At 45.3% G+C, this 26,588-nt stretch overlaps 1 protein-coding gene across 1 annotated transcript; it reads right to left on the bottom strand.

The window, feature by feature from the left end:
- LOC138663136 (oocyte zinc finger protein XlCOF22-like) lies at window positions 1-21,637 on the bottom strand. Its single transcript, XM_069749274.1, has 6 exons — window positions 21,435-21,637; window positions 21,126-21,305; window positions 20,920-21,043; window positions 20,739-20,836; window positions 20,450-20,540; window positions 1-2,675 (listed from the first exon to the last, which is right to left on the bottom strand). The coding sequence occupies exons 1-6, from the start codon at window positions 21,510-21,512 to the stop codon at window positions 1,315-1,317; spliced, it is 1,932 nt and encodes a 643-aa protein (XP_069605375.1). The 5' UTR covers window positions 21,513-21,637; the 3' UTR covers window positions 1-1,314.
- Between the last annotated feature and the right edge of the window lie 4,951 nt (window positions 21,638-26,588).

Genomic DNA, 26,588 nt, shown 5'->3' with positions numbered 1-26,588 from the left:
TATTACATTTTATGTTTAATCCAGAACGATAGGCAGTGTTTATAAAAAAAAAAATATATACAAAAGATTTTACAAAGGGGACAAACAATACAGCATATGCAGTGCATGAAATAAACAAGATTAAAGCAGGAAACTTACTATGGTTATCACAGAGATGATGGCTTAGGGAAGGAGAGCATTTTGATTGGGAATGTCCAGTGAAGGGGATTATGCATACACGGATATATATCTTTCTGCATGAACCCAGATCTTAATTAACCTTGACCTTTTATCAGCACCTAAGTTACACCCAGACACCCCTCCTTGATGACCTCACGTGGGCCGGGTAATGGGATGTTCTCAATCCTTCAGGATTTTATATAATTACCAACAATAAAAATAGCATCACTCTAGAAGACCGCAGAAGTTCAAGATCTCCGCTATGCTTTTTATTGCGATTTTACCCTTCCATATAGATAGTAAACATGACATGGCTGGAGTCAGCAATCTGAGCACTACCGATTTGGGGCTTATAGGCAGGTATTGCTTTATGGATTTGAAGGTTTCCTATGACAATGTCTTATAGTCAAAAAACTATGGTAAGTTGCAAAGTAATTTCCCTTTCTTATTTAATTATATGATTGTCTGTTATATCTTTTTGTACAATTTGTCAATAACATATTGTTTCTCCCCTTCGGAGTTATTTTTGACGGTCAATAAAATATGATTTTCCAGTAATTCATTTTTCACGCTACAGGTATGATAATGGATTCTCTCTGTCTGGCATTTTCCAGCGGCGTCAGCACTTGCATTCCTGGGGTTGATGTAACGTTGTTACATTATGTGAAGCGTGCCCCCAATCAGCACTGGTGTCACCATCCCCACCTTTACACAAATCAAACATCACAAAGTCAGAGAACAGCTGCAGCCCTGCCTTCCAGTTGATATTCCATACATCCAAGGGGGGGGGAGGGGGGACACAGTAAAGCTGGCACTGATTGGGAGCAGGGCTCATGTGATGCAACAACCTCACATGAGCCTCGGGAATGCAAGTCCCGACATCACTGGAATGGCACCGGCACGGAAGCCGAGATGAGTGTTTTTATTTTAACGAGGCCAAACATGGGTAATGACAAAGGGTTGTTGTTGGGTAAATCAATTCCAACATAATGAACATGATTAAAAGCTTCTCCTCTATGTGACTGCTCTGATGTCTATTAAGAGTTGATTTTCCAGCAAAAAAAAGTTATCACATTAAAAATATAAAAAAGGCTTGTCCCCCAAGAGACTTTTCTGGTCACTAAGAAAAGATGATTTCTTCACGAAATATTTTCCTCATTCTGAACATGAAAATAGCTTTTCCCCTGTGTGACTTCTCTGATGTGTGATAAGACTTGATTTCCTTGTAAAATATTTCTCACATTGTGAACATGAAAATGGCTTCTCCCCTGTGTGAGTTCTCCGATGTTTGACAAGACTTGATTTCTCTGCAAAACATTTCCCACATTCTGAACACGAAAAGGGCTTCTCCCCTGTGTGAGTTCTCTGATGTGCGCTAAGATGTGATGTATTTGTAAAACATTTCCCACATTCTGAACATGAGTATAGCTTCTCCCCTGTGTGAGTTCTCTGATGTTTGACAAGACTTGATTTCTCTGTAAAATATTTCCCACATTCTGAACATGAAAAAGGCTTTTCCCCTGTGTGAGTTCTCTGGTGTGCACTAAGATATGATGTACTTGTAAAACATTTCCAACATTCTGAACATGAAAATAGCTTTTCCCCTGTGTGAGTTCTCTGATGTCTGACAACACTTGATTTCTCTGTAAAACATTTCCCACATTCTGAACATGAAAATAGCTTCTCCCCTGTGTGAGTTCTCTGATGTTTGACAAGACCTGATTTCTTTGTAAAACATTTCCCACATTCTGAACAGGAAAAAGGCTTCTCCCCTGTGTGAGTTCTCTCATGTTCGCTAAGATTTGATGCATTTTGAAAACATTTCCCACATTCTGAACAGGAAAAAGGCTTCTCCCCTGTGTGAATTCTAAGATGTTTGACCAGACTTGATTTCTCTGTAAAACATTTCCCACATTCTGAACATAAAAAAGGCTTCTCCCCTGTGTGAGTTCTCTGATGTGTGCTAAGACGTGATGTATTTTTAAAACGTTTCCCACATTCTGAACAGGGAAAAGGCTTCTCCCCTGTGTGAGTTCTCTGATGTGCGCTAAGATGTGATGTATTTGTAAAACATTTCCCACATTCTGAACGTGAAAATGGCTTCTCCCCTGTGGGTGTTCTCTGGTGACTAACAAGATTTGATTTCTTGTTAAAACATTTCCCACACTTGGAACAAGAATAGTTATTCTTTACTGAGTGAATGTTTTGATGTTTCAGTAAAGATTTTTCGAAAGGAAAAGGATTTCCATATTCTAAACCTGAAAATGATTTTTTTGCTTTATGAGCAGTTCGTTTTTGAATGCTTATTTTGTGACTTTGATATTCCTTAGTAGTCTGTAGTGAATCAGAAGACAGGACATGTTTGAAAGCATCAGATGAGAGATCATCGCTGTGAAGGGATGATGGTGTATTTGGAGTAATGGTAGTCCCTTTATTTGTATCCTGTGGAATCTCAAGAGCATCTGATTTAAAAATTGAAGATATCAGCTGTCCCTCTGTTCTCCTGGTACAGTCATCTGCCAAGAATAAAATCAGTTATTTTTAATAAAATATCCTTAACTTATATTTTTGAATATTTCTACTTAAACTGACATTAAAAATAGCAAGTTATGCAAAAATATTGATTTACCAAGACAATGACAGTTCATAGGATAATCGAAAACCTCATAATATGCATGAGTAGATTGTGGTGCTCGAATAAAAAGCCACCAAACTGTATTGCAGGCAAAAATAATACCAATTAAAACTATACTCATTTGAAAAAAAAATCCCCACTCAGGTCCATCATCTGTCAGTGGAAAAACAGATTTCCACATTATTAGTGGTTCAAAATCTTTTGAAAAGCAACATGGCTTCTAAAAACCAATCCAGCAATATCAGCTCTGCCGGAAGGTGCCAGATACAAGCTTACTCTACTCTGGTTCAGTTCTCTGTTCTCAGCTCCTGACCTCTGAATTCGTTACCTGTTGTGACCCTAGCCACTTTACTGACTACTCTTGCATCTTCTGATTTGGTATTTTCTCCACCTTCCTGGTTCTGACCCGGCAACCTAACTATTCTTCTTCCCATCTCTCACAACAGAACAGCAGGTAACAACGTGGCCCAAGCCTAGGGGTCTCTATGCAAGTCCAAATCCACATGTATCTTTTAACCTCTTTCCGACATCGGGCATAACAGTACGCCGATGTTGAGCACTCTACCTTTGATGAGGGCACTGGCGGTGAGCCCACATCTTTCCACTCATATGTCAGCTGTTTTGAACAGCTGCCATATGCCCAGAACAGCCGCGGTTGGGATCGCGATCCACCTGAAGCTAATAACCCGTTAAATGCCACTGTCAAACGCTGACAGCGGCATTTAACATGCTCTTCCAGTAATCATGGCCAGAAATCTCGCCCACCGGTGACCCTGTAATGTGATGGCAGGTCACCGATGCATTGGCATTACTACTAGAACTCTCCTGGAGACCTCTAGGTTGGTCACTGCTGGATTGCTATGAGTGCCACCCAGTGGTAGGCGCTCATACCAAGTGAGTAATTCTGCTACATACAGGTGATCTGATCATCGCCTGTATGTAACAGAGCTGATCGAGATATGGCAGCTTTTAGTCTCCAATGAAGACTATTGAAGCATGCCAAAAGTAAAAAAAAAAAAAGTTTTCATTTAAAAAAAAATATATATATGAGTTCAAATTACCCACCTTTCGCCACATTCAAAATAAAATAATTTAAAAAAAAAATCAAACATACTGTACACATATTTGGTATAACCGTATTCAGAATCGCCAGATCCATCAATAAAAAAAAAAAAAAGGATTAAACTCATCGTTAAACAGCGTAGCAAGAAAAAAAAAAGTCAAAACACCAGAATTATATTTTTTTTTTGGTCGCTGCGACATTCCATTAAAATGCAGTAACGGGAGATTAAAAGGTCGTATCTGCACCAAAATGATATAATTATAAACATCAGCTCGGCACGCGAAAAATAAACCCTCACCCAACCCGAGATCCCGAAAATTGGAAACACTACTAGTATCGTAAAATGGCACAATTTTTAAATTATTTTTTTTAAATAAAGTTTGGAATTTTTTTCACCACCTAGACATATTTGGTGCCTATGAACAAGTATTGACCTGGAGAATCATAATGGCAAGTCAGTTGTAGCATTTACTGAACCTAATAAAAAAGCAAAAACAAAAAACAAGTGTGGGATTGCACTTTTTTTTGACAATTCCACCGCACTTGGAATTTTTTTCCCTGTTTTTGAGTACGAGACATGGTTAAAAACAATGGTGTCGTTCAAAAGCACAACTCGACCTGCAAAAAACAAGCTCTCACATAGCCATTTTGACAAAAAAAAAAAATAAGAAAGTTATGGCTCTGGGAAGAGCAAAAAACGAAATGCAAAACCAAAAATACCTCTGGTCGATAAGGGGTTAAAGGATGATGAGCAAGGCAATCCCTGGGATATGGAAAACAGAGTAGATCGCTCCAAGCTTGTTCGTAGTAGCCATATTTGAGCTGCCAGGTGACCACGAACAGCGCCCCCAATATATTGTGTCTCCAAACTATTCCAGCAAGATTTACATTCAAATAGCTAAATGGTGCTCCTTCTCGTCTTAACCCCGCCATGTGCCCAGACAGTGGATTACTACCGTATATAGGGTATTGTTGGATTCAAGAGAGGTTGTAAAATAAATTTGTAAGGTCCTTCTGTTTCCTATTACCCTTTTTGATGAATTCCAAAGATATCACCACATAAAGTGACATGTCAAATTTGAAATATGAGCCCTGAATAGGAAGATAAAACTGGCTGTGGTTAAATCAAAGTATTTTGGGAACTAACTAATGTAGTCAAAAACAGAGTATAGAAAAGAACATCTACTGACATGATCAAACTCAACAGTCCTCATCAGTAAAACAGAAGTAACTAATGGTGAAACTTCTCTGTAGTAATTAGAGTATGTGGCTTGGTAATCCTCACACATTTTGTGGCTGTCTAACAGGGACTCAAACAGGTCATTCGAGAATAGATAAGAGTTTACAGGGAAAAAAGTACTTTTACTGTATAATGACTTGCACATAAAAAGTATTCATTAAAAAATGATCAATTAAAGTGTGGTGTGACTGGTGGTCGCGTGGTTAATGGGAGGTATGTGTCACAGGGATGGATGTTCCCTTTGATGCAACCCGAAGTACACGCGAGCACTAAAGATGTCATTTAGTGCACCTGGATCCGGGTTGCGGGTAGCTATGAGAGATGGGAGGGTCTGACTACCTACATACCTCACCTCTGAGTGGGGGTGCTGCTCACTGTACCCTTTTCCCTGCAGGAGTTTGAGGACCTGCAATGATGTCATGATCACGTGACAGTCCAATGGGTGTGCTTTCAGGTTACCTAATGGAGGTGTGTTTGGCACATGTTAGTGAGTGTTTGGGAGTCAGCCAGTGTGGACAGACTTCCATGTGTCCATGCTGGACAGTACAGAGTGGTCTGTGTATTAAGAGAGAGCCTGAGTGCTGGACATTGCACAGCCTGTGTGCCTTCAGGCCTGAGAGAGCAGAGCTCTTCTATGGACATTAATGCGGTGTCGGCCTGATGTACGGACTGTTTACCTTTATGTTGCTGCCTTGGTGGTTTATGGAGCAAATAAACCCACATGGACATTAAAGAGAATGTGCGTCCCGTTTCCTCCTACGCATCTGAGTACAATCCTTACAATTGGTGGAGAATGTGGGCAAACGATCCAAGGAGCACATGCTGCAGTGCTGGCTGGTCTAAGCCAGAAGAGTGGATGGTCTTGACAACTGTGAGTAATACTGATCGGGGTCAATGAGAACTGCTGTTTGTGGGATACCTCTGAGGAGAAGAGGGAACCTGTGTGGCCGACACCAACGGGTAATGGACAGGAGTCCGTGTTGTGCTGACCGGGGTCAGTGAGAGACTGTGTTTCTTATAAAGCACGTGTGCAGATGTTTGCAGTGGACTGGTGGGTCCATGTGTTTTTTTCTTCTCTGATCAACTTGCTGTGGCTCGGCGGGGCCACGAAGACTGAAGGTGTCTGGCGGTAACTCGGCCGGGTTACAAAGTTTGCTGTGGATCGGCGGGTCCACGAAGTCTGTGGTGGTTACGTGCAGTGCAGTTGCAGCAAGAGGTTCTGAAGCAGCCGGAGTTGCGTGGCAGCGGCTTGTGATCGGCAGCCGGAGGTGCCGGTGGTTTGTGTCTGCAGCGGGAGCTGTGGTAGCACCAGTAGGAACTGGTGAGGTGTCGAAAAAGACATTGCTGGACCAGGTCGTGCAGACTCTTAAAGGTCCAGTGCCGACCTAAATATACATATATTGTGGAACTGTTGGGGCCTGAGAGTACCGTTGGGAAGTCCACGGGGAGTACTCCAGAGTGGGTGGTGTCCTAAAAGGGGGTGTAGTCCCAAAAATGGAGCGGTGACCCAAATAATTATGGTTGGCCAAAAAAGGGCCAGGCATCCCAAAAATGGGGCGTCATCCCAAAAGAGGGTAGTTGCCCAGAAGGGGGTGGAGTCTCTAAAGGGGTATGGTGGCCCTAAAGTAGAAAATAGCCCACAAAGGGGTGGTGGCCCAACAAGGGGCGGAGTCCCTAAAAGAGAAAATAGCTCACAAGGGGGTGGTGACCCAAAAGCGGATAGCGGCCCAAAAAGGGGTGGAGATTTCAAAACGGGCGGCACTGGTTACCTCAGTAGACATGTCTTGGGAACAGCAGTGTTTGTGTTTTGCATATTCTGAGTGCGGCATAGACTTCCCATTTGATGACAGGCCACAGGTGTGTACTGTTATGTTACACCGTGAAGGAGTATCTGGACTGCTGGACTCAGAGTCAGGTGACAGATGGGAACTCCTCTTGTTCTGTCTAGCCAAGAAAAAGGTCAAGGTTCGCTGCATCCACGGGGTCAATGTGGACTATACTGTGGACAGAGTGATCGTTGATATGTCCAAAAGTGTAGAGTGCCAAGATGGCGGTATAACACCAAACTTGTTCTACCCCTTTGAGAGGGGCTGGGACTTTGTGATCTTTGAAGACGTATGGGAAGGTGACGAAGTGTGGGGTTGCTCAGAGGAGGAGGTAGCGCCACCTAAGGTCAATAGTCCAGAGTTACGGGTGACCGGAAGAAAGTGTGGGTCTGATACCTGTTTAAGTGAGGAATTGCTGTTCCAGGAAGAGACAGGGTGAGGTGCAGATCACGTTATTGTCCTTGATGAGGTCACTTTATCTCTGACAAACCCTAGCACTGAGGTAGTTGGTGATGGGTTGGGGTTAGAACAGTCCTGTAGTAGACCCACATCTGCAATGCCCAGAAAGGGTGAAGTGGCTCAGCATGATGAAGGCTCCAGAGTACCTGATGCTGAAGAGATGGAGAACTCTGAAGTTACCAAGAGTCAAGAGGTACCTAAGAGTAAACAGATAGAGAACACTGCAGAGACCATAGATGTGGGTGCAGAAACAGGTGGAACCCTGAAGAGGCAGAGTGTGGGTGGGCAACAGACCCTATTGGAAAGTCTAATTAAAGAACTGGTGGTGCGACATGGGCTAGCCAAAAGAGAGCAGGACCATAACATAGAGCTGCTTAAAGAAACAGTCGAGCGAGAAAGGGTCCTGAGGCAAGCAATTGAGCACAGAGTGGGTGACCTGGAGAAGGAAGTCTCTGAGCTCAGAGGTCACCTATCAGCGTGTCAAAACATGAAGGCCATATTGAAAGATATGAAGGTGTTCCGAGAGGCCCAAGAGAAGCATCAGCAGGAGCATCTCCAGAGAGAGGATGAGCGTCGCTGCCTGGTAGAGGAGCTCAAAATAAAGGAGACTAATCCCCAGCTCCAGAAATCCACGGATGACCGGGAAATCGAACTATTGTGCTCTCCCGATCTGATCGCAATAAAGGAGAGTGAGCTGAAGAGGCTGACCAAAGAAGGGGCCTCCATGGAGGAAGAAATCCAGCAGGGGAAGTGCCACGCAGATGGCCATACAAAGGACGTCGAGGTCTTGGAAAACTGCGCTGACGCTAAGGATGAGGAGGTCCAACAATATGGCCAAGAAGGTGAGACCTCGGTTTTCAAGTGTGTAATAGATGTACCCAAAGACATGCAAGAAACGTGCGCCAGTGAGGAGGTGCATGAGGTTTTTAGAAAGGCGGTTGAAGCATGTAGGGTGCACTGGGCGCTGAGGGGGCACTGAGACTCATCAACTGGTCATACTGTCGACTAGGGAAGTCACAGTGAAGCGGGTGGCTGTCCTGAGAGAGATGCATCTACAATGCCTCCGCACAAAACAAATGATCACGTTGAAGAATGAGGAAGAAGCTCGACGTCTGGAGCTAGCGAGAGAAGCTCAAAAATCGGGCCCGGCTTGGTGGAAGACATCATTCTGGTACCCAGAAATTTGGTGGGAAAAGTCATCAGAAGGCTTGGGCGAGTGATGCAGGAGAATGTAAATAGATCTGGTGTGAAGAGACTGAGGGTTCTGGGTGATGACAAGGCCCAGGTTGTGGGTGAAGATGGGATGGTTCCATTCCTTGTTGTCGGATCCATGGAGAGTCTTGAGAATATCCGGATGCTCCTGGGGTATCGTGTGGGTTACCTGTGTGCCTTCAGGCCTGAGAGAGCAGAGCTCTTCTATGGACATTAATGCGGTGTCGGCCTGATGTACGGACTGTTTACCTTTATGTTGCTGCCTTGGTGGTTTATGGAGTAAATAAACCCACATGGACATTAAAGAGAATGTGCGTCCTGTTTCCTCCTACACATCTGAGTGAGTACAATCCTTACAAAAGTAAACCGAAATCGATTTTTTTAATTCAAAATTGGAAATTTCAGTGTAATTTATGAAGAAAGCAAGAAGCGCCAAAAACTAAGGACTCAGATACACCCTATTTTAGACATAAGGGAGGTCCTCATACACATTCGGTTCAAATTGTCATGCAGTGGTACTTGTAAACTCATAAAGCTATAAATTACAAACAGGGTCATTCATACACACTTCAAGGCACCAACTGTACTACCTTATTCAAATATCGTGAACAAAGTGTAGTTGTAGTATTGCTGTCATCTGGTGGTGCGAAAAAGCCAGGTCTAATCCTGGCTTTGTTCATTTTTATCAGCGTGAGAATGTCAGCAGTTTCTGTTGACAGGTGAAAGTGCCAGTCTATTAAGATCCCCCAGCGGCACTAAGAACTCGCTCAGACAAGATGCTAGCGCAGGAAAGCACAACACCTCCAAGGCATAGAGGGACAGATCATGCCAGGTGTCCAGCTTTGAGACCCAATATCTGAAGATCACAGAGGAAGTATGGAGTATGCTGGTTTTGTAAGCCAGTTATTGCTTGACCCTATTTAAAAACTTTTCCATCCGTGTCAAAAATACCCAGTCATCAGGGCCTGGACGCTGGGAGGGTGTCATGAAATTGGGCCAGGTCTTTGACAGTGTACCCCTGCATCTGCTGTACATGGTGTGTCTCCCTCGACTTGCCTCCTTGGATGGGCAAGCTGCCCACTGCTGCTAGTGTCTGATGGGAATTTTTGTCAACATCTTTTCCGTCTGCCTTCTCGTATAGCACCATTTTAGTACACCTCTCCATCTCAGGAAGGAGAGATGCAAAGTTCTCCTTGTAGCATGGGTCTAGCAGGGTGTACAACCAGTACTCTTTTCTGGCCAAAATGAATATAACACGAGGGTCATGGGAAATGCAGCAGTACATAAAGTCTGACATATGTTCCATGTTCCCTACAGTCAACACTCCCTGTCTCCACCATGATGACTACTCCCCATTGTCACGGCCACTCATTTCGCTCATACTTACCCGCTGCGGCGCTTTCCTCCTGCAGGCACGCATCCGTCATTTCATTCTTCTTCGCTCCCTGGTTCTCGTCGGGTGTGCGTGCGCACCACTCACTCCAGCACTTCCTCTTTCTGATTTACAGGCGCTCTGTATTTCCGCTCTGTGATCCTGGAGGACCGTGACCAGGAAGTCCTCCAGCACTCCATGTATATAAGGCAATTCCTTCCTCTGCTCTTTGCCTGTCTGTCATTTGTGCTTCTGTGACTCAGGTCCACCTTTGTCTTTGCACTGCCTGTTTTGAGTCTCCACTCTATTTTTGAATATCCATATTGAATCAGGAGCCCCATATAATGCTCCATAAAGTTTGATGGGCCCCATTAGATGCTCCATATTAAAATATGCCCCATATAATCCTGCATAAAGGGTAATAAGGGCCCCATAAGATGCTCCATAGAGATATTTGCCCTATATAGTGCTGCACAAACGTTATGGCCCAATAAAATGCTCCATACAGATAATTGCCCCATATAATGCTGCACATGGCCCCATAAGATGCTCCATGCAGACACTTGCCCCTTATAATGCACACACAAACGTTATGGCCCCATAAGATGCTCCATACAGTCACTTGCCCCATATAGTGCTGCACAAGCGTTATGGCCCCATAAGATGCTCCATATGGGCACTTGCCCCATATAGTGCTGCACAAGTGTTATGGCCCCATAAGATGCTCCATACAGTCACTTGCCCCATATAGTGCTGCACAAGCGTTATGGCCCCATAAGATGCTCCGTACAGCCACTTGCCCATATGCTTTTGCTGCGATTAAAAAAAAAAAAAAAAAAAAAAAATCACACTCACCTCTCTTCGCTCAGGACCCCCGGCACTTTCAATAGTTACCTGCTCCTCGTTCCGGTGCGGCTCCGTCTTCAACACTGACGTTCAGCAGAGGGCGCGCACTGACCACGTCACCGCGCCCTCTGACCTGAGCGCCACTGCCAGAGGACGCTGATGATGGAGCCGCACCGGAACGAGGAGCAGTAAATATCGCGCAGCGCTCCGCTCCCCGTATACTCACCTACTGCTGGTGCGGTCCCTGCACGTCCCTGCTTCTTCCACCGCTGCATCTTCTTCCTGTTCTTCCTGTATTGAGCGGTCACAGTTACCGCTCATTACAGTAATGAATATGCGGCTCCACCTCTATGGGAGGTGGAGTCGCATATTCATTACTGTAATGAGCGGTACCATGTGACCGCTCAGTACAGGAAGAAGCTGCAACGCTGGAAGAAGCAGGGACGTGCAGGGACCGCGCCAGCAGTAGGTGAGTATAATTAGAGAGCCCCCGCTCCCCCTCCCCTGCCGACCCCCAGGTAGGACTCGAGTATAAGCCGAGAGGGGGACTTTCAGCCCCAAAAAATGGGCTGAAAATCTCGGCTTATACTCGAGTATATACGGTAATTAACTTAAAATACAAAGATATGTTACCTAACATTGGTGAATGAAGTTGTGGTGCTATTTAATATTTTGTGTGACTTCCATGAGCTTGAAGGACTGCATCCATGTGGTTCAACAATGATTCATACAATTTAATAATGAAGTCATGAGGAATAGCAATGAATGCAGTCTTACATGCCTCTCAGAATTCATCTGGATTCTTTGGTTTTGTCTTCCAAGCTTCCTCTTTCATCCTACCCCAAACATGCTCAATGATGTTCACATGTCCGGTGACTGGGTTGGCCAGTCCATGAGCACCTTGATCTTTTTTGCCTGGAGGAACTTTGTTGTAGAGATGGATGTATGAGATGGAGCACCATCCTGCTGCAGAATTTGACCCCTTTTATGATTTGGAATATACCGTATATACTCGAGTATAAGCCGAGATTTTCAGCCCAAAATTTTGGGCTGAAAGTGCCCCTCTAGGCTTATACTCGAGTCACGGTGGGTGGCAGGGTCGGCGGGTGAGGGGGAGAGGACGCTGAGGCATACTTACCTAGTCCCGGCGATCCTGGCACTCCCCCTGCCCGTCACACGGTCTTCGGTGCTGCAGTTCTCCTCTTCAGCGGTCACGTGGGACAGCTCATTAGAGAAATGAATACGCGGCTCCACCTCCCATTGGGGTGGAGCCGCATATTTATTTCTCTAATCAGCGGTGCCGGTGACCGCTGATAGAGGAAGAGGCTGCGGCACCGAAGACCGTGTGACAGGCAGAGGGAGCGGGACGCCGGGAGCAGGTAAGTATGTCATATTCACCTGTCCCTGTTCCACACGCCGGGCGCCGCTCCATCTTCCCGGCACCACTCCATCTTCCCGGCGTCTCTCCGCTCTGACTGTGCAGGTCAGAGGGCGCGATGACGCATATAGTGTGCGCGGCGCCCTCTGCCTGATCAGTCAGTGCGGAGAGACGCCGGGACCGGACGCTGGGAGCTGCAAGCAAGAGAGGCGAGTATGGCGTTCTTTTTTTTTATTGCAGCAGCAGCAATGGCAGAGCTTTCTATGGCACAGCTATGGGGCAATACTGAACGGCGCAGAGCACTATATGGCAGCTATGGGGCAATAATGAACGGTGCAGAGCACTATATGGCAGCTATGGGGCAATACTGAACGGCGCAGAGCACTATATGGCAGCTATGGGGCAATAATGAACGGCGCAGAGCACTATATGGCAGCTATGGGGCAATAATGAACAGCACAGAGCACTATATGGCAGCTATGGGGCAATAATGAACGGCGCAGAGCACTATATGGCAGCTATGGGGCAATACTGAACGGCGCAGAGCACTATATGGCACAGCTATGGGGCAATAATGAACGGCGCAGAGCACTATATGGCAGCTATGGGGCAATAATGAACGGTGCAGAGCACTATATGGCACAGCTATGGGGCAATAATGAACAGCACAGAGCACTATATGGCACAGCTTTATATGGCACATCTATGGGGCAATAATGAACAGTATGTAGCATTATATGTGGCACAGCTTTATATGGAGCATCTTATGGGGCAATAATGAACGGTATGGAGCATCTATTTTTATTTTTGAAATTCACCGGTAGCTGCTGCATTTCCTACCCTAGGCTTATACTCGAGTCAATAAGTTTTCCCAATTTTTTGTGGCAAAATTAAGGGGTCGGCTTATACTCGGGTCGGCTTATACTCGAGTATATACGGGTAAGAGGTAGCTAAGACTTCTTGTTATTTTAGGCTATTGACATTGCCTTCCACCTTGCAAATGTTTTGCACACCACCATACTGAATGTAACCCCAGACCATGATCTTTCCACCACCAAATTTAACTGTTTTCTGGGTGTATTTTTGGATCCATACGGGCTCAGTAGGTCAGTAGGTGTAGTATTTGCTTCTGCTGTGGTGCAATTCTACTGAAGATTCATCAGAGAAATCCTCCTTCTGTCACTTTTCCAGTGTCCATCTATTTAGCAGGCTGTGGGACTTTGCAAATGCCACACCTTTTTTTAATTTGCCTTTTGTTTAGTGCTGGCTTCTGGGCACTGATTCGACCATGGAGGCCATTCCGAGACAGAATCCTACAAACTGTTCTAGTTGACACAGGGACTTGAGGTGACCAGACCTGTTGGAGCTCTGCTGCAGTGGAAAAGGGACTTGCTTTGGATTTTCTAACCAACATACTTTATTATTATTATTATTATTTATTATTATAGCGCCATTTATTCCATGGCGCTTTACATGTGAGGAGGGGTATACATAATAAAACAAGTACAATAATCTTGAAAAATACAAGTCACAACTGGTACAGGAGGAGAGAGGACCCTGCCCGCGAGGGCTCACAATCTACAAGGGATGGGTGAGGATACAGTAGGTGAGGGTAGAGCTGGCCGTGCAGCGGTTTGGTCAATCGGTGGTTACTGCAGGTTGTAGGCTTGTCGGAAGAGGTGGGTCTTCAGGTTCTTTTTGAAGGTTTCGATGGTAGGCGAGAGTCTGATATGTTGTGGTAGAGCATTCCAGAGTAGGGGGGATGCACGAGAGAAATCTTGTATGCGATTGTGGGAAGAGGAGATAATAGGGGAGTAGAGAAGGAGATCTTGTGAGGATCGGAGGTTGCGTGCAGGAAAGTACCGGGAGACGAGGTCACAGATGTATGGAGGAGACAGGTTGTGGATGGCTTTATATGTCATGGTTAGGCTTTTGTACTGGAGTCTCTGGGTGATGGGGAGCCAGTGCAGGGATTGACAGAGGGGAGAGGCCGGGGAATAGCGGGGGGACAGGTGGATTAGTCGGGCAGCAGAGTTTAGAATAGATTGGAGGGGTGCAAGAGTGTTAGAGGGGAGGCCACAGAGCAGGAGGTTACAGTAGTCAAGGCGGGAGATGATGAGGGCATGGACTAGGGTTTTTGCAGATTCTTGGTTTAGGAATGTGCGGATCCGTGAAATATTTTTGAGTTGGAGGCGGCAGGAAGTGGAAAGGGTTTGGATATGTGGTTTAAAGGAGAGATCAGTGTCAAGGATTACCCCAAGACAGCGGGCTTGTGGGACTGGGGAGAGTGGGCAGCCGTTTACTGTAATGGATAGGTTCGTTGGGGAGATCGCGTGAGATGGGGGAAAGATGATGAATTCTGTTTTGTCCATGTTAAGTTTTAGAAATCTAGTGGAGAAGAAGGATGAAATAGCAGACAGACATTGAGGGATTCTGGTTAGTAGGGAGGTGATATCTGGTCCAGAGATGTAGATCTGTGTGTCATCAGCATAGAGATGATACTGAAAGCCGTGAGATTCTATGAGCTGTCCCAGGCCAAAGGTGTAGATGGAGAAGAGCAGGGGTCCTAGAACTGAACCTTGCGGGACTCCGACAGATAGGGGGCGAGGTGAGGAGGTGGTGTGTGAGTGGGAGACGCTGAATGTACGGTCAGTTAGGTATGATGAGATCCAGGATAGGGCCAATTCTGTGATGCCAAGGGATGAGAGGGTCTGCAGCAGCAGGGAATGGTCCACTGTGTCAAAGGCAGAGGACAGGTCCAGGAGGAGGAGGACAGAGTAGTGTCGCTTGCTCTTGGCGGTTAATAGGTCATTGGTGACCTTAGTTAGGGCAGTTTCAGTGGAGTGGTGTGACCGGAAGCCTGATTGAAAGCGGTCGAAGAAGGAGCAGGAAGATATATGGGAGGACAGTTCAATATGGACATGTTGTTCCAGTAGTTTTGAGGCAAAGGGGAGAAGTGATATAGGGCGATAGCTAGATACAGAGGATGGGTCAAGAGAGGGCTTTTTGAGGATAGGTGTGATTGTGGCATGTTTAAAGCTTGAGGGGAAAATGCCAGTTGTTAGTCATAGGTTAAAGAGATGGGTTAGGGTTGGGATGAAGACTGTGGTGAGGTTTGGGATGAAGTGGGATGGAAGTGGGTCAAGTGCACAGGTGGTGAGATGCGATCTTGAGAGTAGAGTGGAGAGTCCGTCTTCTGTAATGGTGGAGAAGTTGGTTTTGGAGGTGGAGGGCTGGGTAGTTGGGAGGAAGGGTTCTGGGGGTTGTTTACTAAAATTGTCTCTGATGTTCTCAATTTTCTGCTTGAAAAATGAGGCGAAGTCTTCAGCTGAGATGAGTGGGGAGGGAGGAGGTGCTGGGGGACGGAGGAGAGAGTTGAAGGTGTTGAATAACTGTTTGGGGTTGTGAGACAGGGAGGATATGAGAGATGAGAAGTAGGTTTGTTTTGCTGTGGCGAGCATGGTTTTGAAAGCAGTGAGGGACTGTTTGAATGCGATGAAGTGCTCGATGGAGTGGGATCTTTTCCATCTGCGCTCAGCAGCTCTGGAAGCTCGCCTCAGTTCTTTTGTCATGCTGGTGTGCCAGGGTTGTCTGTTGATTTTGCGAGCTTTGGTATGTGTGAGAGGGGCAAGAGATTCCAAAGCTGCAGCTATTGTGGTGTTATATAGAGCGGCAGCATCATCCGCATTGTGTAGGGAGCTTATGTCTGTGAGAGGGAGGAGGGATTCAGAGAGTGAGTGAAGATCAAGGTGTTTAAGATTTCTGCGAGGGTGTGAGAGTTTGTGGGGTGGGGGTTGTAGACAAGGAGTGGAAAGGGAAGAGAATGTAAGTAGGTTGTGGTCAGAAAGAGGAAGAGGTGAGTTTGAGAGGTTAGATAGGGAGCAGAGGCGGGTGAGAATGAGGTCCAGTGTGTGACCATCTTTGTGGGTGGCTGTAGAAGACCATTGAGTGAGGCCAAAGGAGGAAGTGAGAGATAGAAGTTTAGTGGCAGCTGAGAGGGAAGTGTCAATGGGGATGTTGAAGTCGCCCATGATGATAGTGGGGATGTCAGCGGCGAGGAAATGGAGTAGCCAGGTGGTGAAGTGGTCAAAGAAGGTGGTGGCTGGCCCTGGGGGACGGTAGATGACAGCAAGTTGGAGGTTGGAGGGTGAGTAGATGCGTACAGAGTGCACCTCAAAGGAAGGGAGGGTAACAGAGGGTGGCAGTGGGATTGGGGTGAAGGAGCAGTTATCTGACAGGAGAAAACCAACTCCTCCGCCATGCTTGCTGCTGGGGCGGGGTGTGTGAGAAAGGTGGAAGCCACCGTAAGAGAGTGCCGCAGGGGAGGCTATGTCAGAAGGGGTGAGCCAGGTTTCAGTGATGCCGAGGAAGGAGAGTTTGTTATTGATAAAGAGGTCATGGATAAATGGAAGTTTATTGCAGACAGAGCGTGCGTTCCATAGTGCTCCAGATAGGGAAATTGGGGGAGTGGGGGCAGGATGAATGGGTATGAGGTTACTGTGGTTGCGAGGACGTGTAGAGGATCGTGGCAGGGGATTAGAAATGAATGTGGGGATGTGATGAGGAGGGCCAGGATTTGGGGATATGTCGCCAGCAATGAGGAGCAGCAGACAGAGCGTTAGAAGGTGTGAGCTGGATAGGTCGTGATGTGGCCGTGTGTGCCTGGCGAGAAAGGATTGTATGTGGAGGAATAGTTCTGTGGAGGAGGTGAGATGACTGGGGAGGTGAGATGACTTTCCTCCTGAGCAGTTGTCTTGCGGAGTCTGCCGGACCTGGGCTTGTCAAACACATCTCCAGTCTCTTCAAATTATTTTTTAATTTTTTTTATACTTGACGCTGAGACACATTAAAGGTGCCACCCACCACTGCAGTGGATCTGGTCTTCAGCCTCTTGATAATCCAGGCTTTGGTCACAGGGGGGCTTTTTGCCATGTTGTCAGAGCTCAAGTTGCAGGTCAAGTGACGGTCTGGGGTGCTGGGTTTCTTTTTATACACACACACACACACTAATTAACCGATCATTTACTGAGCACAGGTGAGAATGTAAACTAGGATTAGGTGCATTATATGACCAGGCGACAAAACGTGTCTTGTCAAAATCTGACCATTCTGTGTCCAATAACTGATCAATATTTCTGCATTGATGGCAATTTATTTTCTTAACCTATACCACATTTCGGAGGGCTTCAGTTTTCAAAATAATAATTTATACAACCAATGGATGAATTTAATGTCAGGTTTTAAGCCTTTATTTACAAAACTTGGATAAGCGACAACTTCTGTCAGGGAGTGTATGATAAAAAAGTAAATTTTTCGAGCAAACATATTTGGGGAATTGTACCAGTCCAAGTTTTTTTTTTCTTTTAACCCCTTTCAAACCTCGGACGGGATAGTACATCCGAGGTCAGAACCCCAGCTTTGATGTGGTCTCCGGCGATTTTGAACAGCTGACATGTGCCTGCAATAGTGACAGGTGGAATCGCGATCCACCCGCCACCATTAACTAGTTAAATGCCGCTGTCAAATGCTGACAGCGGCATTTAACTAGCACTTCCGGCCATTAGGCTGGAAATGAGCGCATCGCTGACCCCCGTCACGAGATCGGGGGTCAGCGATGTGTCGGCATGACAACCAGAAGTCTATTGAAGACCTCTATTGTTGTTGATGCCAGATTTCTGTGAGTGCCACCCTGTGGTCGGAGCTCATAGCAATGCAGTAATTCAGCTAAGTAGGAGCAATCTATGATTCGCTCCTATGTAGCAGAGCCGATCGAGTTGTGCCAGCTTCTAGCCTCCCATAGAGGCTATTGAAGCATCGCAAAAGTTGAAAAAAAATGTTTTAAAAATATGGAAAAAATAAAAGTTTAAATCACCCACATTTCGCCCCATTCAAAATAAAACTATGAATAAAAAAACAAAAAACTTACACTTATTTGGTATCGCTGCATTCAGAATCGCCCGATCAATTTAAAAAAAAGAATTAACCTAATTGCTAAATGAAGTAGCGAGAAAAAAAAAATTGAAATGCCAGAATTAGGTTTTTTGGTCGCCGCAACATTGTATTAAAATGCAGTATTGATCGATCAAAAGAACTTATCTGCATCAAAATGGTATCATTAAAAATGTCAGCTCAGTAGGCAAAAAATAAGCCCTCACCCGACATCACAAAAAAATGGAGATGCTACAGGTATGGGAAATTGTTTTTTTTCTTAGCAAAGTTTCGGATATTTTTTTACCATTTAGATAAAAAAGAAACTAGACATGTTTGGTGTCTATGAACTCATAATGACCTGGAGAATCAAAATGGCACGTCAGTTTTAGCATTTAGTGAACCTAGCAAAAAACTAAACAAAAAACAAGTGTGGGATTGCACATTTCACCACACTTGGAATTTTTTTCCCATTTTCTAGTACACAACATGCTAAAACCAATGACGTCGTTCAAAAGTAGAACTTGTCAGGCAAAAAATAAGCCCTCACATGGTCATATTGATGGAAAAATTAAAAAAGTTATGGCTCTAGGAAGGAGGGGAGCGAAAAACGAAAACGCAAAATTGGAAAAAGCTGGGGTTATGAAGGGGTTAAAACACCGTAATATTACACAAAGCACGTTAAACTGTATGGATGACTAATTGAATTCAGACATTTTTTTCAATGCTTTTTTGGAGTGTTACGTACCAACATAATGTTACAAGAACCACATTTTACAGTTTATGGATGAATCATTGAATCTATAAAAAGTTTTGGAACTTTTTTTGGAGTCTTATATACCATAGAAATTTAACAGAAAGCAACTAATGCTTTATGGATGACTAATTAAATCAGATACATTTTTAAGAGCTTTTTTATTGTCTTATAGATCACCAAAATGTCACAAAAAGCACCAAATACTATATGGATAACTAATTAAATCCAGAAATATTTTTGAACACTTTTTGTAGTTTTATATACCACCGTAATGTAGCAATAACCATGTTCAACTGTATGGATGACTAATTGAATCCAGAAATTTTTTTTAACTAAAGTAAATATTTTGAAAGTGTAGTTGATGTACTTCTACACTTATAAAAGCTTTGCAGAAGGTGCAAAGCAAGGAAAACATAAAGCAAGAGTGCGGAATTTTTTTGTCATGGTCTGTTGGATATATTCTGTTTGGAGCATCTAGGGTTAAATCCGGATAGCCTCCTTTTGGTTTCTCGGGGGCTTTTTATAACCTCTTTCTGGGACCTGCTTTGTCGGTTATACCCCTGTGTGCCTGTGCCTTGTGCCTGTGTTCTTGCTTGCTTGTATGGTTTTGACCCGGTTCTGTTCCCTGTTGTGGTTTTGTCCTTTGATTCTGTACTGTGTATCTGCTTCTCCGGTGTTCTGACTCCTGCTACTTCCCTGACTTTTCTTGATTAGCCTGTCCTTTGTGTACTGCGTTTGCCTTTCTGGTTCGCAGACCTCGGCTTGCCTTGGATTCCGTCTTCCTCCTGTGTTCTGTTATTTGCCTGGTGTCTGGCAGGACTCTCTCCCCTCTTCCTGGCCCCGGTAGCATTCTGCACTCATCTTCAGGAGCAGCACGTGAGGCCCCGCCTCCTTCCTCTCTGACCTGTGGTCAGATGCCACAGGTCCTGTAAGTACACTCACCACCCGGTGAGCCACATAGCCAGAAATGAGAGTAATGCCACTACCAAGATGCATTACAGCATTACAGTGACCAGCAGGCAATCCCTGCATGTTTTTTGGCTGTGTAACAGGCGCTATACATGCGGGTGGGGATTTGATTTTGAAATCGAGCACCGGCTAATGCTCACCGAGTAAAGAGCACAGCAGAGCGCCCAGATAAATCAAGTGATATCCGAGTATCACAGAGCACATTCGCTCAGCCATAATCAGGATTCTAGGAAGCAAGCAGAATCATTACCCTCGGCTTTCTCTTAGAGGACCATCATAATATTTTTTTTTCCAATCGATTTTCTAACTTGTCAGCACGTTCTACTGTATGTACACTGTTATTTGGATTTTACAGATCTGGACAAATAACGGTCAGAATCTTATAATCCCAGGGGGCAGGGGTAACCTCCAGGTTGTAAGTTCAATAGAAAAGGGCTTTCACAAAATCATTTGAACATTTTCGGATGGAGGAGAATGTTCTATTCTAGAGGCAAAATGGTGATCACACGATTGTTATACGGCCAAACTACATGACTGATAAAGTAGCCACAGCCGGTGACTGAGAAGAATCTGTGACTTCTCTGCATTTAGTGGTCACTACTTACCTGGGTAGCCATATGTAGGAATCTCCTCTTTACACCACTCATCCCCCCTCACATATGTCTCTGTAGTATTAATATGGGTCAGATCTTCATCCTGAAACAAATATTGTAAATGTCACAGACAGATGGAGAAGTCACATCTATGATCAGCTCTAATCCTGCCATCTCCACCGTTCTCATTACACAAGTATAAAACATATAATACTGGGGGATAAAACAAGACTGAGCACAAGATCTTAACAGCCGTCTACACATCATAGGGGAGATCTCCTGACACCTTCTCTCCATCTACCTGATGATTCTGAGGAACATGGGGATCTTCTTGTTTACAGTCCTGTGGAAGAAGAGGACGGGGACATCTCTCTGGTGTTGTCCTCTTACTGGATAGATCTGGAGGAAACACATACAGGGACTGAATTCATTCTTTACATACAGATAATTATAGGCCATGTGTATTTAGTCCTCTCTATTACCTGGTGATGTGAGGGGCTGGGGAACCTCCATCATGACGTCCTTGTACAGATCTTTGTGTCCTTCTAAATACTCCCACTCCTCCATGGAGAAATAGACGGCGACATCCTGACACCTTATAGGAACCTGACACATACAATGATACCGTCATCCCCTGATCCCTTCATAGCATTACTGTATAATGTCCCAGCATTCCCAGCAATGTCACCTCTCCAGTCAGCAGCTCAATCATCTTGTAGGTGATTTCTAGGATCTTGCGGTCATTGATGTTCTCATTTATCACTGGGTGAGGTGGAGGCCCTGTGATCGGGCTCGGGGGTCTTTCCCATCCCTCAGACACGAGGTCCTGACAGCGCTCACTAGAGGTCTTCTTCACTACTGTGTAATCCTGGTAATGTAGAGAAACATTAACAAATCTCAGTACAGACATTTCCAGAGTCCTCACATCTCCAGTTCTGCCCATCTGTTATTCTCATAGATAAGAATGATGTAAAGTGATGCCATCAGAATCTCTCACCTCCCCAGTAAGCTGGAAGAGGATCTCTAAGGTGAGGTGTAATATCCTTCCTGCCATCTTGTCCCTGTCCATATCCATCCTTGATGATTAATTAAGTAAAATTCTCTTAATATACAAGATGTCCACTGAGAGGATATGATACTGTAGGGAAATGAATATGAAGAAAATGAGCCAATGTAACATCATAAAGAATGACAACAAGGGGAAGCACACTAGGAGAAAGAATATGTAGATATTGTATTCTCTAGTTTTGTATAGACTGGAACACAAGTTGAATTGCTGACTACGACATCTCTTCCATGCTACCAATCACTGGCTAAGTTGGCCACTGCTTAGGCAAATTATTGGCTGTAGTAATCATGTTTGTTGGGACTGAAACCATCATTGATAGTGGATACTTAACACTAGACCTTGGAAATCAAGGTCCTAGAGTCTGGAGGAAGAGCGAAGAGACAGACAATCCAAGCTGCTTGAAGTCTAGAGTGAAGTTTCCCCAATCAGTGATGGTTTGGGGAGCCATGTCATCTGCTGGTGTAGGTCCACTGTGTTTTATCAAGACCAAAGTCAGTGCAGCAATCTATCAGGAAATTTTAGGGCACTTCATGCTTCCCTCTGCTGACAAGCTTTTTGGAGCTGGAAATGTCATTCTCCAGCAGGACTTGGCACCTGTCCACACTGCCAGAAGTACCAATACCTTGCTTAAAATCAACAGTATAACTGTGCTCGATTGGCCAGCAAACTCGCCTGACCTTAATCCCATAGAGAATCTATGGGGTATTGTCAAGAGGAAGATGAGAGACACCAGACCCAACAATGCAGACGAGCTGAAGGCTGCTATCAAAGCAACCTTGGCTTCCATAACACCTCAGCAGTGCCACAAGCTGATCACTTTCATGCCACTTGGATGCAGTAATTGATGCCAAAGGAGCGCCGACCAAGTATGGAGTAGATTTACTGAATATACATTGAAAACAATGTGTCTATTTGTTTTCACGCTCAGCCCCATAATCCTTCACTTTCTGCTAACCCACTAATCCCTAGACTTAGTAAAGAACTGTACATCTGTTCTTCAATTCTCCCCATCCATCTCACCTCCTCCTCAGAACTTTTCCTCAACATACAATCCTCTGTCTCCAAACACAGACAGCCCTCTCATGCACTTCCCTGCTAACACCTTCTCTGCTCCTCCTCACTGCCGGTGATATTGCTCCAAATCCTGGTCCTCCTTACCACATTCCCACAGTCATTTCTACCTCCCATCCAAGCTCCATCACAGCTTTCCATAACCTCTCTATCCTTTTAAGCCCATTCGCCCAGCCCACACTTCCCCAATCCCACTAACTGGAACTCTATGGAACACTCGCTCTGTCTGCAACAAGCTTTCCTACATCCATGATCTATTACTAACAAACGTTCCTTACTTGCTATCACTGAAACCTGGCTCACCCCCTCTGACACAGCATCTCCTATGATTGATTCCACCTTTCACACACCACCTGCTCCAGCAGCACGAAAGGTGGAGGAGTTGGTTTTCTCCTGTCAGATAACTGCTCCTTCACAGCAATTCCACTGCCACCCTCTATCACCCTCCCTTCCTTTAAGGTGCACTCTGTGCGCATCTATTCCCCCTCAAACAGGCTGTCACTTGCCACCCACCAGGGCCAGCCATCTCTTTCTTTGACCACTTCACTACCTGGCTACTTCATTTCCTTTCTGCTGACATCCCTACTATCATCATGGGTGACTTCAACATCCCCATTAACACTTCCCTCTCAGCTGCCACTAAACTTCTATCTCTCACTTCCTCCTACAGCCTCAATCAATGGTCTCCTGCAGCCACTCACAAAGATGGCCACACATTGGACCTCATCTTCACCCGCCTCGGTTCTCTATCTAACCTCTGTAACTCATTTCTCTTTCGGACCACAACCTACTCACATTATCTTCCTTTTCTACTCCTTGTCCACAATCTCCACTCCACAAACTCGCACACCCTCACAGAAATCTTAAACACCTCGATCTACACTCACTGTCTGAATCCCTCCTCCCTCTTACAGACATAAGTTCCCTACACAATGCGGATTCCACTGCTGCTCTATATAACACCACAATAGCTGTAGCTCTGGAATCGGTCGTCCCTCTCACACATAAAAAAAACTTGAAAAAAATCAACAGACAGCCCTGGCACACTAGCCTGACCAAAGAACAGAGACAGGCTACCAGGGTTGCGGAGCGGAGTTGGAAAAGATCCCACTCCAAAGATGACTTCATTGCATTCAAACAGTCCCTCACTACTTTCAAGGCCACACTCGCTGCAGCAAAACAAACCTACTTCTCATCTCTCATATCCTGACTGTCTCACAACCCTAAACAGTTATTCACTTTCAATTCTCTCATGCATCCCCCAGCACCTCCTCCCAATCCACTCATCTCAGCCGAAGACTTTGCCTCATTTTTCAAGCAGAACAGTTTTGGTCGACAACCCCCAGAGCCCTTTCTAATTGCTCAGCCCTCCTCCTCCAAAACCAACTTCTCCTCCATTACAGAAGATCCACTCTACTCTCAAGATCACATCTCACCACCTGTGCACTTGACTGGATTCCATCCCAATCCTCACCATAGTCTTCATCCCAACCCTAACCCATCTCTTCAACCTATCACTAACAACTGGTGTCTTCCCCTCAATCTTTAACATGCCTCAATCACACCTATCCTCAAAAAGCCCTCTCTTGACCCATCCTTTGAATCTAGCTATTGCCCTATATCACTTCTCCACTGTGCCTCAAAACTGCTGGAACCACACGTCCATCTTGAACTATCCTTCCACCTCTCTTCTTGCTCCCTCTTTGACCGCTTACAACCTGGCTTCCAGCTGCATCACTCCACTGAAACTGCCCTAACTAAAGTCACCAATTACCTGTTAACCGCCAAAGCCAAGCGACACTACTCTGTCGTCCTCCTCCTACACCTGTTCTCTTTGACACAGTGGACCATTCCCTATTACAGACCTTCTGATCTCTTGGCATCACTTACTTGGCCCTATCTTGGATCTCGTCATACCCAACAGACCAGACATTCAGCGTCTCCCACTCGCACACCACCTGCTCACCTCGCCCCCTATCTGTTGGGAGTCCTGCAAGGTTCAGTCCTAGGGCCTCTGCTCTTCTCCTTTTACACCTTCGGCCTTGGACAGCTCATAGAAGCTCATAGCTTTCAGTATCACCTCTATGCTGATAACACACAGATCTACATCTGTGAACCAGATATCTCCCTACTAAAAAGAATCCCATAATGTGTCTGCTATTTCATCCTTCTTCTCCGCTAGATTTCTAAAACTTAATATGGACAAAACAGAATTCATCATCTTTCTCCCATCTCACTTGACTCCCCCAACAGACCTATCCATTAAAGTACATGCCTGCTCCTCTCCCCAGTCCCACAAGCTCGCTGCCTCGGGGTTATCCTTGACACTGATCTCTCCTTTAAACCACATATCCAAGCCTTTTCCACTTCCTGCCAACTTCAACTCAAAAATATTTCCTGGATCCATACATTCCTCAACCAAGAATCTGCAAAAACCCTAGTCCATGCCCTCATCATCTTCCGCCTTGACTACTGCAACCTTCTGCTCTGTGGCCTCCCCTCTAACACTCTCGCACCCCTCCAATCTACTCTAAACTCTGCTGCCTAATCCACCTGACCCCCAGCTATTCCCCTTCCTTTCCCCTCTGTCAATCCCTGCACTGGCTCCCCTTTACCCAAAGACTCCAGTTCAAAATCCTAACCATGACATACAAAGCCATCCACCACCTGTGTCCTCCATACATCTCTGAACTTGTCTCCCGGTACTTACCTGCACATAACCTCCGATCCTCACAAGATCTCCTGTACTCCTCTCTTATCTCCTCTTCCCACAATACATTCAAGATTTCTCCTGCGCATCACCCCTACTCTGGAACTCTCTCTCCCAACATATAAGACACTCGCCTACTATGGAAACCTTCAAAAAGAACATGAATACCTACCTCTTCCGACAAGCCTACAACCTGCAGTAACCACAGATCCAACAAACCGCTGCATGACCAGCTCTACCCTCGCCTACTGTATCCTCATCTATCCCTTGTAGATTGTGAGCCCTCAGGGGCAGGGTCCTCTCTCCTTCTGTACCAGTCGTGGCTTGTATAGTTTAAGATTACTGTACTTGTTTTTATTATGTATACCCCTCCTCATATGGCATCAAAGATCTCACCCTATCCTGGATCTCCTCATACCTTTACAACCGCACATTCAGCATCTCCCACACTACCTCCTCATCCCACCCTCTCTCTGTTGAAGCCCCCCCAAGGCTCTTTTCCAGGACCCCTACTCTTCTCAATCTATAAACTTGGCCTGCGACAACTCAAAGTCCCATGGATTCCAGTACCACCTTTAAGCTGATATCTGCGCCAGAGCAATAGATCTGAGTGACGTCACCTCTCTGCTGTCCAGATTCCCAGAGTCTATCAGCCATATCCTCCTTCTCCTCTCGCTTCCGCAAACTCAATGTGAACAAATCTGAACTCATAATAATAATAATAATAATAATAATCTTTATTTATATAGCGCCAACATATTACGCAGCGCTTTACAGTTTAACAGTTTCAAACACAACAGTCATAAGTAACAACGTTAACAATACAATAATTAAAGTGAAATAAGATGACCCTGCTCGTGAGAGCTTACAATCTACAATGAGGTGGGGGAGGTACAAAGCACAGGTGTGTATTTACAAAGATGTATTTACAATGATGGCCCAGCCATCTTCAAGGGGTGGGGGATAGATGGAGATAGTGAATTGGCTACACACACATACAAACATAAAATAACTTTGATTAGTGAACATGGTAGGCCGCTCTGAACAAATGTGTTTTGAGCGAGCGCCTAAAACTATGCAAATTGTGGATGCTCCTAATCTTGGGGTAGAGCATTCCAGAGGATTGGCGCAGCACGGGAGAAGTCTTGGAGTCGGGAGTGGGCAGTACAGATTAGTGCAGAGGTTAGTCGAAAGTCATTTGCAGAGCGCAGCGGTCAGTTAGGCCGATAGACAGAAATGAGGGAGGAGATGTAAGGGGGTGCCGCACTGTGGAGAGCTTTGTGGGTGAGAACAAGTACTTT

This window comes from Ranitomeya imitator, chromosome 2, assembly GCF_032444005.1.
Source record: "Ranitomeya imitator isolate aRanImi1 chromosome 2, aRanImi1.pri, whole genome shotgun sequence".
Lineage (NCBI taxonomy): Eukaryota > Metazoa > Chordata > Amphibia > Anura > Dendrobatidae > Ranitomeya > Ranitomeya imitator.
The sequence above is the reverse complement of the archived record's forward strand: the minus strand, read 5'-3'. Positions and strand labels throughout refer to the sequence as shown.